At 42.9% G+C, this 13,899-nt stretch overlaps 1 protein-coding gene across 1 annotated transcript in view; it reads left to right on the top strand.

Annotated features, from left to right (window-relative positions):
- Positions 1 to 13,899, top strand: part of kiaa1109 (KIAA1109) — a 193,542-nt gene that overhangs the window by 62,255 nt on the left and 117,388 nt on the right. The window contains 7 exon segments of the mRNA XM_080012365.1: positions 1,780 to 1,980; positions 10,163 to 10,299; positions 10,302 to 10,376; positions 10,967 to 10,981; positions 10,983 to 11,119; positions 11,630 to 11,780; positions 12,242 to 12,394. Coding sequence (XP_079868491.1) covers positions 1,780 to 1,980; positions 10,163 to 10,299; positions 10,302 to 10,376; positions 10,967 to 10,981; positions 10,983 to 11,119; positions 11,630 to 11,780; positions 12,242 to 12,394 — 869 coding nt within the window.

The raw sequence follows: 13,899 nt of genomic DNA on the forward strand, positions 1-13,899 counted from the left end.
TCCTCTAAACACAGCGAGTCGCATTGATACCAAAGAGCTCGATTTTGGTCTCATCTGACCACATCACCTTCTCCTAAGCATTCTCTGGATCATTCAGGTGTTCATTGGCAAACTTCAGACGGGCCTGTACATGGCTCTTCTTGAGCAGGGGGACCTCACGGGCGCTGCAGGGTTTTAATCCATTACGGCGTAGTGTGTTACCAATGGTTTTCTTGGTGACTGTTGTCCCAGCTGCCTTGACATCATTAACAAGCTCCCCCTGTGTAGTTCTGGGCTGATCCCTCACCTTTCTCATGATCATTGATACCCATTGAGCCCCAGACCGAGGGAGATTGACAGTCATTTTGTGCCAACAGTTGTCTCCTTCTCACCCAGCTTCTTGCCAATGGTCTTGTAGCCCATTCTGGCCTTGTGCAGGACTACATTCTTTTCCCTGATGTCCTTAGACAGCTCTTTGGTCTTGCCCATGATGGAGAGGTTGGAGTCTGATTGATTGATTCTGTGGACAGGTGTCTTTTATACAGGTAACAAGTTGAAATTAGGAGTACTTTCGTAATGCGAGAGGACTAATCTGTGGGAGCCAGAATTCTTTATGGTTGGTAGGGGATCAAATACTTATAAATTTAAAATACTACTATTTAAAATAAATACTCAATGAATTATAGACTTTTTTTATGTGATTTTCTGGATTTTCTTTTTGATATTCGGTCTCTCACTATTATAATAAACCTACCAAAAATGACCACTAAAATTATAGACCGTTAATTTCTTTGTCAGTGGGCAAACTTACAAAATCAGTGAGGGATCAAATAATTATTTCCTCCACTGTATTTATATACACACATACATGTGCACATATATTCACATACAGTATATACACACATCCTTTTCCTTTCCATTGAGGAGAGAGAGAGAGAGAGAGAGAGAGAGAGAGAGAGAGAGGAGAGAGAGAGAGAGAGAGAGAGAGAGAGAGAGAGAGAGAGAGAGAGAGAGAGAGAGAGAGAGAGAGAGAGAGAGAGAGAGAGAGAGAGAGAGAGAGAGAGAGAGAGAGAGAGAGAGAGAGAGAGACTCCCTTATCAGACAAATTCTGTTTAACATGAAGCCAGATTTAGTCATATTTCAACATTTGCAATTTGATTGTTGCTTAGAATATTGTAGCCAAACGGATGTATAGTTTTACAAGAGACTTTACAACACAGGAGAAGGTACATGCAGAGGGGGCAGTGGAGGGTGCCTGAACACCTGCCCTTTGATGCCCCATGGTGCTGTTTTTATCAAGCGCTTTCTTTTTTTCTAAGCGTGAATGGGCATCGAGCTAGGGGATTGTCTGGTCAAGATATTCATATTCATGGGGAATGTATCCTCGGCACACCTGCGATGTGCGCACAGCGGAGCGCAGATCACAGGTCAAAGGGAATTTAAGACTGATCAGTTGTTCAAACTCTGAAACTGCATAAACGGTGTCAAAACATTTAACGTTGTTAAAACAGTTTAAAGATAATGCGTTAACACGTTCTCTACAGCCCTAATATACTGTATATGCTATATATGAAGAAAATTATGAAAAGAAAATGTAAAAATATTATTATTATTATATATTATTATATAAATTAATTCACAAGAAGAAACAAAAGAAGAAGAAACAATCAAGTGTATTATCAAATTTCTGATAATATATGTTAAATGTTGCTTTGTTTCAATGCACAATCCTGTCTCACGCGACATGATTTTCTAACGTGTTTCTGCCCTGCTTTGTACACTGTCATTTTGCAATCGCAGACATCGGCACGTCAGCCATCACAGCCATCCCGTTTGAGAAGTCCAAAGTGTTGTTCAGCTTGGAAGAGATGGAGGAGTTCTCCCTGGTGGACGAGACTGAGAGCACAGCCACCATGGCCGACCTCGCCCATTCTGCGGCCTCGCTGGAAAAATGGGGCTGGATCATGTTCGAGTGTGGCATCGAGAACCTCACTGTTAAAGGTTAACATACATAACAGCAAGTTTTTCCCACCAGATAATTGTCTTTTTAATAACCTTTATTGTTAATATTTGGCGAGGGAGCCATTAGGTGGATTATATCACATGAATACATCATTTATTTGTAACCTTTTTGCCTTCATTGATAATAATCACATTGTAGACAAATATATCAAACGGAATATTTGATAATCATAAAACATTTTATTTTATAATTATTCATACATGTGTGTGTGTGTGTGTGTGTGTGTGTGTGTGTGTGTGTGTGTGTGTGTGTGTGTAAGACAGAAATAAAAATAAATAACATACGTACACATCTATCAACAAAGCAGCTGCACTAAAAATTAAGTACAGAAAGTGGCAATACAGGTAGAACAATACAGTAGCAACAATTACAGTACAGATGTCGATGTCAAGTATAGTAAGTATATAGTAAACTATATATTATAATGTCCACAGTAGTCCAGTTTAATGATCCAAGGTGGTATTGTAATGTACAAAGTATTATATGGTATAGTATATTTATAGAATTTTATAATAATATACAAACATAGAATAATATGATCCAAAAATTATAATTCCATTAGTATTATGAGCGTCCATGGGCAAAATACAATAATAATAATAATAATATAGCTGCAGGTAGAAATACACTGGGTCCAGCTTAGTAGTGTTAGTTACAAATGACAGTTTTCAGCGTTCCCGTAAAACATATCACTTCATATCAACACCAGTTACAAATTTTCGAGTTCCCATGGAACGTAGCATCAGCTTGTGCTGTCACTCTTCTTTACATGAGCATTAACACTAAAAGGAGTTACGATTCCCAGATTTTCCATTGAACGCAGCATCGGCTGACATAATGACGCACGTTTTCCGAGTCCTGGTGACAGGCAGAATTACTACTACAAGCAGGTACACTTGTTGCGTGTTATTTCTTAATCCTAAATATTTGAACGTGGCTGTTTACTACCTGTATTCCACTGAGTCTTGCCTCAGGGTTGTCTCTGTGGAGGAAATCACTCACGTGTGGAAGTTCCCAACGAAATTGTTCCATTTAAGCGGATTGAGCACTGGATGTCCCTAAGATACATTTCATCAACTTTTTTAACTAAAGTAAAACAGTCACGATTCGGACCCGTTGCTCTTGAGCTGCAAGCGAACTCCATGTGTTGAGGACACAAACACGGAATATGTTGACTGTTTTCGACTCCTACAGTTTGTGGAGACTTGCGTCTGGACCAATCAATGTGCATTTATGTCACTACATGTTGGTCTTCTGGCATTCAGTGTTTTAAGAATGAGGGTCATTCCTGGATGACGCAGTGCGGACACAAAAGGTCGGTTCCTTCAATGGTTCTGAGAACTTCCTGCAGCGCGAAAGTGTCTTCTTTGAACAATGAACCATATAGTTTCCGGTGTTTTGTAAAACACAGCACGAGTTACAGTTTTCCGAGTATCCTTTAAAGGCAGCCCCAGCTCAAGCTGTCTGTCTAGATCTGCTTTCACACATGAACTCTGGACAATACTCGGCTGATGCCAGATTTTTGGGTCCGATGCCAATCCCGATTTTGGAGAGTCCTAGCCCACTGATTACCGGTGTTTAAAACTTATATTTTATAAAATATTTTATTTTTAAGAACATTTAACTTATAACCAAACAAATAAGTAAAAATAAACACACAAAGAGATTTTTGACAGATAGAAATATTAAAAAGATGATATAAAATAAAAAACTATTTTATTTTTTTCCGAGTTCCAGTGAACGCATCATCACTTCAGAAACATTAGTTTTCAGCGTTTTCCGTGAATGCAGCCTCACTGACTGCTTGGCGACCTGTGTCCATGTCTAAACAAACATGGATGGATTTATAATGCCTAGTTGGACTTCTGCGCTTATTTTGGTGAGTAACTTAAAAGTTGTATAAAACAGATAAGTACAGGATATATAATCAATGTTTTTTGTTTATTATACTTATTTAAAAAGCAAAAAATTACAATTATGACCAATATCGGTCAAGCTTTTATACCGTTTCTATCACTATAGCCCCTTTCCCACTTGCACTGAAAGCCGTAAATCTACTGGTAATGTTCCGTATTGGCCTAATTTGGGAATGGGAGCCAGTGGCAATGTTCCATAGAAGTTATTCTGTAAATTATAGGTTTTGGTGAAAATGTATTTGGTACAAAAATTTAAAAATTTATTTGTGTTCAGGAAGGAGAAAAAAAAAATCTGAAAAATGGTAGGACCAAACCATGGAGCTCGGCTGCAAAGATAACTGAAACATGGAGACAGGTCTTTGTATTGTTACATTTTATTCTTGTGCCACTCAGACCCTAGCCATATCTTTTAGAGTTCGGGGTGCGGTGCGGTGACATCGGGCACAGGTTTTTTGCATGCCTGCTGGAGGGAGCAAGCAGACAGGGAGAGGTTGAACGGGTTGAGAGATTTCCTTCTCCTTTTAGGGTTATTGTGTCTGGCGACGAGGGGGCTCTGCCTCCTCTGTCAGCAGAGGGAAGAGTCTGCGGGGCGGTGAGATGGGGAGCAAAGCACTGGTCTAAAAAACAATTCTGTTGCCTAGTCTAGCGTGATATTAGACAACTCTCACGTGATCATTATGTAATTCAAGATTCAAGAGGTTTATTCGTCACATACATATACATACTTTCATACATACAGTATATGCAGTGAATGTAATGCAACGCACCCGGTGATAACACACAATATGTCCTAGGAAAAATTTCTTTCTAATAGACCAACTAACTGACTCCTAAAACGTAATACAGTAAGTCGAATACTTACAGAATAAAGTAAAAATATATAGAATAAAATAAAATACAATAAAATAAAATGAGAAAAAATGGAATAGATAGAAGGAATATGCTTATGTATATGGAATAGGCAATTATGTATTTACAGATATGTGCATTAAAGTGGCATGTGAATAAAGTGAGGTAGTGCTTGGGATAATACAGCACAGTATACAACTGTACGGCGCAGCAATACGGCATCACGAACAACCCTGAACAATGACACAGTATGCGGTACAGTATGCTACATATAGTACAGTAGGTAGTGGAGCCCATGTGTATGGCTCATTGAGGACCCCTGGTAAGGTCAGCATTGACAGTTCTTATGGCTTGCGGGAAAAAACTCTGTCTCAGTCTCTCTGTTCTCGCTGTGTGACTGCGGAGGCGCTTGCCTGACCGCAGCAGCTGAAACAGTCCGTTGTTGGGGTGATGAGGATCCTTCATGATCCTGCGGGCTCTGCTACTACACCTCCTGGTGTATAACTCCTGCAAGGGGGGGAGGGTAGTTCCAGTGGTACTTCAGCTGAACGCACCACCCTCTGCAGGGCCCGCCTGTCCTGAGCAATACAGCTCCTTAACCAGGCAGTGATGTTGCCTGTCAGGATGCTCTCCACTGCTCCAGAGTAGAAGGACTTGAGGATCCTCACCGAGACCCGGAATTTCCTCAGCTGCCTGAGGTGGTATAGACGCTGCCTCGCCTTCCTCACCAGAGTGTCTGTTTGTAAAGTCCATGTTAAGTCCTCTGTGATGTGGACTCCCAGGTATTTGAAGCTGTCGACAGAAATCCCGTTAATCACCAAGGGCACGTGCGTCCTCGATTGTGGTCCTCGCCTAAAGTCCACAATCAGCTCCTTAGTTCTGCTGACGTTCAGGTGGAGGCTGTTGTCCTGGCACCAGAGTGACAGGTCAGCCACCTCCATGCGGTAGGCCTTTTTGTCGCAGTCGGTGATCAGGAACACGACAACGGTGTCGTCAGCAAACTTGATGATGGTGTTGGAGCTGGACCTGGCCACACAGTCGTGTGTACAGGGAGTACAGTAGGGGGCTGAGGATGCAACCCTGGGGGGATCCTGTATTCAGGGTGTGGACGCTTGACGTGTGCTTCCCCACCCTGACCACCTGGGGGCAGGCTGTGAGGAAGTCCAGGATCCAGGCGCACAGCAGAGCGTTCAGTCCTAGCTCCTTCAGCTTGACAGCCAGTCTGGTGGGGACTCTGGTGTGAAGGCTGAACTGTAATCAATGAACAGCAATCTCACATAGGTCCCCTTCTGTCCATCCAGATGTGTGAGCGTGGTCTCGTGTCCCCCCGCTCCATCTGTAGCTCCACGGTCTCTCTGTACGCCCGTTATGCGTCCTTCACCGCCCTCCGCAGATTGTACGACGCCGCTTTGTAATTGTCCATATTTCCAGACACAAGACCGTCGTTATAAGCGGCCGTGCGAGCATTCAGAGCGCAGCGGATGGATTTATCAACCCACGATTTCTGGTTTGGAAATATCCGAACTTTCACCATGGGAATGATGCTATCTGCTAGCGTAGTCACAAAACTTACTGCGACCTCCGTAAACTCGCTGACGTCACTTGAACTTGTTTGGAACATGTCCCAGTCTACGTCAGTCATAGCGTCCTGAAGTGCAGCCTCTGATTTGTCCGTCCACCGCTTCACTTCCCTCCTCACCACCAGTTCTCGCGCGATCAGAGGCCTGTAAACGGGAACCAGCGAGATCGTGGCGTGGTCAGATTTTCCGAAAGCAGGGAGCGAGATGGTCTTGTATCCGTTCTTGTACGGCGTGTAACAATGGTCCAGAGTTCTATCTCCCCTGGTGGCACACGTGATGTGTTGGTGGAAATTAGGCAGAACTTTTTTAAAGTTGGTCCTGTTAAAGTCCCCAGTCACCACCACAGCCGCGTCGGGATGTTTGTTTTGAAATCCGCACAACACATCGTACAGGACCGACAGAGCTGCGTCGGTGTCCGCTTGCGGTGGGATATAAACGGCTGTAATGATGACCGTTCTAAATTCCCGGAGGAGATAAAATGGACGGCATAGGATGGTCAGCTGTTCCAGGTTCGGCAAGCAGGAGGGGGAGAGAAACTTGGTGTTTTCGGGGTTACACCAGCGGTTGTTTACCATGAGGCAGACGCCTCCACCTTTGGATTTCCCTGACTCCCCCGTTCTGTCGCCGCGGAACACGGAGAAGGACTCGGCTGGACGTATGGCTTCATCCGGCACCAGTGGGTTCAACCATGTTTCCCTCAGACAGAGGACGCAACAGTCCCTCGTGTCTCGCTGGAATTCAATCCTCACTCGAAGTTCATCCATCTTGTTCTCCAGGCACTGGACGTTGGCAAGAAGGATGCTTGGCAGAGGTGGACGGTAAGGTTGCGTCCTCATTCTGACCCGAATGCCGCTTCGTTTACCTCGGTGCTTCCTCCGTGGGCCCGCTCGTGGAACAGCGGCTCCATTTTTGTTGTTGTTGTTGATTGTTCCCGCGTAGGATTTCCGCCGGCCACTCTGCTTCCACGCATAAAAAGTTCCAGAGTTGTTAGTTTAGGGAAATTTTTATATGCATGAGTGCATCGCGGTCATATGAGGTAACTGCCAATGCTTTTTTGGCGTACATTATGATAAAAACGGAAGAAAATACTAAAATGTGCCAAAGTCAACCGGAGCGCAGGTGACCGCAGGGGGCGGTGCCACAATCGCCAATGTATCTGTAACAGTCTTCTATGGACTCTACGGAACTGTGGCAGCTTCCCCTGCCACACGCCATCCGAGTGGCCTTTTCAGCCCTCTGACACACAGGGATGGAGGATGGGGTTGAGGACACACCTTTTTTATTGTAGGTGGAGGTGGAACAAGCCTGGAGCAGATGTGAAACATGACAAGGGCTCCTCACAGGTATACAGCCACACTGATCCTGGGCCCAATTACCTAAATCCAAGACAGGCGTAGCTGCTCAAACTACACCACCCCCACACCACAGAAACTTTTCTGTAAAAGAGGCTATGTGGGAATGACTACCTACTACCTTTGCAGAATATTTTTTATCCAGCAATAGTATGGATTCCTTGTGGGAAAAAGGGGCTTATGTCACAAATCAGCGGGAAGTACTGATTTACGGCAATACACATATTATATACAATATTATATACATACTGTGTGTATATATTTATAAACAAAAGAGTTGAAAGGAATATAAAGCAAAGCAGAAAGGAGTACGAAGCAGCTACTCTCTGTGCACGAAGATCAGCACAAAGGTAAATTACCCTCACCCTGTCTCATACTCGCAAGTGACTGGAGGAAAATGGCTTCAAAAAGACGAAGCTTAGACTTATATAACTTCTGATGATGATATCGCAAAGCGGCCCGCTCCTGAAACAAATTAAATTATGACAGTTTTCCACTAATTTCTGTCCCAAATGTAGATCGATATTAATCAAACTTGAACGACAAGACATCTGAAACATCCCGTTCATAACGAGACCTCAACCTTATATCTGTGCATTCTGCCGTCAAGTTTGAGATACTTTTGGCCCTCAAAAACGCAGGTAAAAACAAACACCAGCAATAACTGCTCTGCTGGCTGGACCCCTATGTATCATGATAAAAATAATGCAGAGAATAATCCAGAATTTTAGTTACAATACCAAAATAAAATTTTGATGATCCGTGAGCAGTGTGTTAGCCAGATTTATTCCCCAGAATAGTATTACGAAAGTCCATTTGTAAGATATAATCCAGTTTTATCTTCTTCTTTCGGCTGTCAGTTCTTGAAATTGATGTGTTGGAAGCAGGAAAAATGGGCAAGTATAAGTATCTGGGTGACTTTGACAAGGGCTAAATCGTGATGGCTAGACGACTGGATCAGAGCATCTCCAAAACGACAGGGTTTGTGGAGTGTTCCCACTACCAAAAGTGGTCCAAGGAAGGAAAACTGGTGCACTGGCGACAGGGTCATGGGCGCCCATGGGCTCATTGATTAGCGTGGGAAGCGAAGTCTAGCCCATCTGGTCTGATCCCACAGAAGAGCTACTGTAGCACAAATTGCTGAAAAGTTCATGCTGGCTATGATAGAAAGGTGTTCGAACACACAGTGCATCGCAGCTTGTGGCGTATGGGGCTGTGTAGCCGTAGACCAGTCGGAGTGCCCGTGCTGAACCATGTCCACTGCCGAAAGCGCCTACAATGGGCGTGTGAGCGTCAGAACTGGACCATGGAGCAATGGAAGATGGTGGCCTGGTCTGATGAATGATGTTTTCTTTTACATCATGTGGATGGCCGGGGTTAGGGTCCGATCCAAATGAGCATCTGTGGGATGTGCTATCACAAGCCCGATCCATGGGTGCCCCACCTCGCAATTTACGGGACTTATAGGATCTGCTGCTATGTGCCAGATACGACAGGACACCTTCAGAGGTCTTGTGGAGTTCATGCCTCAGAGCAGAATTCTAGTCGTTATTAGTGGTGGTTTGAATCGTGTGTGTGTGTGTGTGTGTGTGTGTGTGTGTGTGTGTGTGTGTGTGTGTGTGTGTGTGTGTGTGTGTGTGTGTGTGTGTGTGTGTGTGTGTGTGTGTGTGTGTGTGTGTGTGTGTGTGTGTGTGTGTGTGTGTGTATAACACCCTCTACAATGGTTGCATTCTAATTAATGTGATTATCCCATGCTTCTTTAAACAAAAACATAACACCCTGGGAGGTAAATTATGTCAAAGTTATGACAATTTGTCCAGTATTTAATGAAAGGGTCGGTAACATAAGGGATTCTGCAGCAAACACACCCAAGATGCATTGACTGATGCAGTGAGATCTGATTTCTCAGGCCACATTTGGAGGTGCGGATAGAGCCATTTATAGTCTGATCGAAAATTATGTCCCTACACCTTATCAACCACGTAAGCAGATAATTTGCATGCTGATGTCCTCTAAAATGTGTTTTTGTATGACGTAATGACAATGGACTGCATTCTATTCATGAATTGATGCCAATTATTTATACATGCAGATTCCAACAATGCACCACCTAGATTCAGACAATACATATCACAATAGAGGGGTCAGGATTAGATGTAATCAAATACTTTTTTAGATATTTTATACAGCAATATATTGCAATGTTACTGTCATGAAGTTTTGATATTATATAAAAAACACTGCAGTGAAATCTGGCATAAGCATGTTTCTTTGCATTAAGTTAATTATTGCATTCATTTGAGAGCTGTCACCGATCAAAAAGATTCCCGATTCCCAATCACACAGTCATGATGTTGGAAAAATATTTTACTCAACGGATTTTGGTTCCGTTTATTGCCGATGCCCATTGATTGTCTTGGGTAAAATAATCGGAAACATGAATATGTGTATATTTAACTGCAGGTGGTCGTCAGTCAGGAGCCGTTTTGTACAGTGCCTTTGGCGTGATGGGACGTGCTGATGCTGCCGGGAAGATGGGTTTTTCAAAATCGACTGGCTCTACGGGCTCTCAGACGGGCAGCGGTTATAGCACGGATGTATCTCTGATAACAACCTACAGCACGATGCACAAAGCCCCACCTCCGATGTCAACGACCATTCAGACTCAGACGAACAGGTATGATACCTTTTGGTTTGCTAAACTGAAGTTGGAGTTTAATTGGGTTTAACTCCCGCATATTCTAATATTTATAGTACTAATGCTAGTATATATAATGTGAATCGCTCTGTTATATTCCAGATTTTCAATTATTCCAGTGTTCACTAGTGTTCATAGTTTATGCATATTCCAGAATTTTGGCCAGTGATTCGTTCCTGTATTCGTCAGTGTATTCGTAGTTTATGTTCATTAAATAGCTCTATTGAATGCTCTATTTTTTTTTGTGAAAAACAACGATTTGTGGTCAGTTATTTTAGAGTAATGTCCTATTATTCATGACTTGTTACTTGCTTGCCTGATTTCATACCCATCATATCACTCCACCTACAGTTGCTGTTGCTAACACTAGTTAGTGGTAACATCTTGTGACGCTAGAAACTACGATGGAAGACAAGAGATGTGTGAATATGTGGAACGTGGATATCAATATAAAATTCCATGGCGTCCCATTCAGCACGCCTCATGATTATTGGACATTTCCCAATTAACTAAAATCTCAAGGGAAAGGATTGACAAAAACTTATTTCATGTTGTCTAATTTTCTTTAGGATGAAGGGGTAGAGGTCTGATGACTTAAAGAAAGACCTCCCTCTCATGCCTCCGCCCCTCGACTCCAGCAGTATGAAATTAACCATCAGAGAGATCTGGTTCAGCTTTTCTGCTCCCACCAATGTGCGTTCGCCTTTGCAGGCCATATCTAGGTAAGGCTGCGCTGAAATACAGTACAACATGACCTAAATAAAAACATTTTCCATCAACCTGTATAGAATTGCTGAGCAGGGTGTATATAGTAGATAATATGTAGTCTCTCTCTCTCTCTCTCTCTCTCTCTCTCTCTCTCTCTCTCTCTCTCTCTCTCTCTCTCTTCTCTCTCTCTCTCTCTCTCTCTCTCTCTCTCTCTCTCTCTCTCTCTCTCTCTCTCTCTCTCTCTCTCTCTCTCTCTGTGTCTCTCTCTCTCTCTCTCTGTCTCCTGAAAGTCGACAAGTGGAATCATCATTTGGATTATATCATTAACATTGATCATTATTTTTCTCTCACATGTATCTTTTCTTTTGTGTGTCAGTTCTGATATTTGGTCACAGCAGGTTGAAAATGGGGCTGACACAAACCTTACAACATTGCAAATTTGATTGCCAAAGGTAATTGCCGTGCCTGGCCTGTGTTTGATTTAACTTAATTTTTACACTTAATTATGCTTCTCTCTCATACAGGCAACTGAATTTGCTCAGCACTGCTACCCCTGCCATCGGAGCCTGGCTGGTTCCCATCGACCAGTTGAAATCCTCTTTGCGCAAACTGGACATGGAGGGCACACTTCGCGTGTGTGCTGTTATGGGATGCATCGTGACCGAAGCCCTTGAGGTTAGTTGTCACAGACTGCTAAACATCAGTGAATAATTGCTAGTCATTAAGAGTGACTTCATTATAGGTATAGCGCTTGTTTGTTCATAATGGGATGTGAAAGTGAATGAGACAAAAGCCAAACGATTACAATCTCATTTTATATTGTTATTATCTGAATGTGTTATTTTCTGTAATTTTGATTTAATATATGATTTGAAAACTCCCTGATGGTGGATTTAAGATGTGTTATTTTGAGAAATGCAGAGAGCGGAAGAAATGTTTTTTTGTTTTTTTTTTTGTTTGTTTGATTTTTTTTCTCCTCTGTGTCTGGGTTTACCCTTGTCTTTGCTCTAAGACAGTCAAATAATTTTTTCATCAATCCCAAATTTTTTTGGATTGTTAAGCTTAGCTCACAAGAACCAATTCCTCATATGTGGACTTGTTCTAAAGCATTACCTGCCTTTTTTTCCCCTAAACAGAAAAAAAGCATTCACATCCCTATTCGGAGCAAGTACAACCGTGTCGGCAAGCGAGCTCGCTATCTCCACGAGAATCCATCCTGCATGCTCTGTAACATCCTGCACCGCTATCTTCAGCAGGCGGACTACTCTGTCATTGAGGAGGCTACCATGGTCAGTAAAGGAGTCCTATTAACCTCAAACTTCAATTGTACTATTGTCATTATTATTATTATTATTAATAATTATATTATTATATATTATTATATTATTATTATATCTTATTATTTGGGATTCAATTATTTTTCAAGCCCATAGTGCTGAAACTAAATTTTTCTTGTGCTCGTTCCTTATTATATTATTATTATTATTACCGTCTTTCTTTGGAAATGTTTGTGCAATTTCCTGTAAGATGTTAATTGATATGCATAGATATTCTCCCGCAAATGGTTCAGAAACAAATATTATCCAGATTATCTATGCCGTAAGTCACAAAATTGGTATGTACAGTATATCCAGCCATCCGTGCTCTACAACAAAGTCAATCAGAAGACCAAAGTCCGACTACTAGATTTGCCGTCATGTAGACGGTAAATTTTCCACTAAGGCTTTTTCAGCTTTTGACCAGTTGACACCAAACTTGGTACAGGACCTAAAAGGACCTAGCTTCACAAAAGTATCATAAAAGATTTATGATCAGATAAGCAATATGGCTAATATTAACCATTAAACTTGACAATGGATGTGGTCTAAGACAAAATCGGCCATAATTAATTTGCCATTAATCCAATCCTCACATACTGTATCTGAATGGGGATATTAGGTAGAGGTGCTGTGTCAGCATGCTGGGAATACAACAGTAGTATTTGTATGCCATTGCATTCAGGACAGAGTTAGCCTGCAAGTGGAGTTCAAGTTCTCAACCTGCAATCCAACTCTTTATTTATTCTTAAATCAACTGCTGCAAGAGCACAGTTTTTGGTTCTCCACCACCAACCCCCCTCTTTGGAGAACTATTTATAATGTTTGGGTCTATAAACAACTGATCACTACTCCAAGAGGGGGAGAATCACCATGGTGAGACAAATAAACATAGAAACAAACAACATTTACACAAGAACATGAACATTGGATGACAAAATGTATTGAAAAACTGAATTAGGTCCAGGCAAACTAGAACTACAACTGGTCACGTGGCCTCTTCCTGTAGTAGTAATGGCAGTAAATGAGGGAGGAAAGGAGAGGTATGCAACCAGGAGGTTACTGGGGTGCACTCCAAGCAGGTGTGCGTGCGTGCTTAAGATGTCCACCGGTGAGTGTACATGATTTATCCCCATTGGTACTGGTGTAGAAGGTCGGTATTATGTCGTGGTGCCTCCAAGGCGCGCAAGGTGCCCCGAAGCCCGCCCGAACTCCACAGCCCTGCGGACAACCCTCAGCTGCTGGAGATCCCCCAGCGAGTGCCCAGCGGGTGGCACCTCGATGTGACACCCCCCACTCCCCCCGGAAATGCCGGCAGGCCACCAGGTATACAGGCCCTCTGCCGTCCCCAGCACCTGGGGCGCCTGCGCAGAGAAGCCGCGCCGTAGAAGCAAAAGGCCAAAAGCCGTCCCCCACACCCCAACCCACACCCACAACAACAAGCAGTCCCACCAGGGGCCCCGGAAGGCACCCAGCGG

The sequence above is a fragment of the Zeus faber genome, assembly GCF_960531495.2.
Source record: "Zeus faber genome assembly, chromosome: 13".
NCBI lineage: Eukaryota > Metazoa > Chordata > Actinopteri > Zeiformes > Zeidae > Zeus > Zeus faber.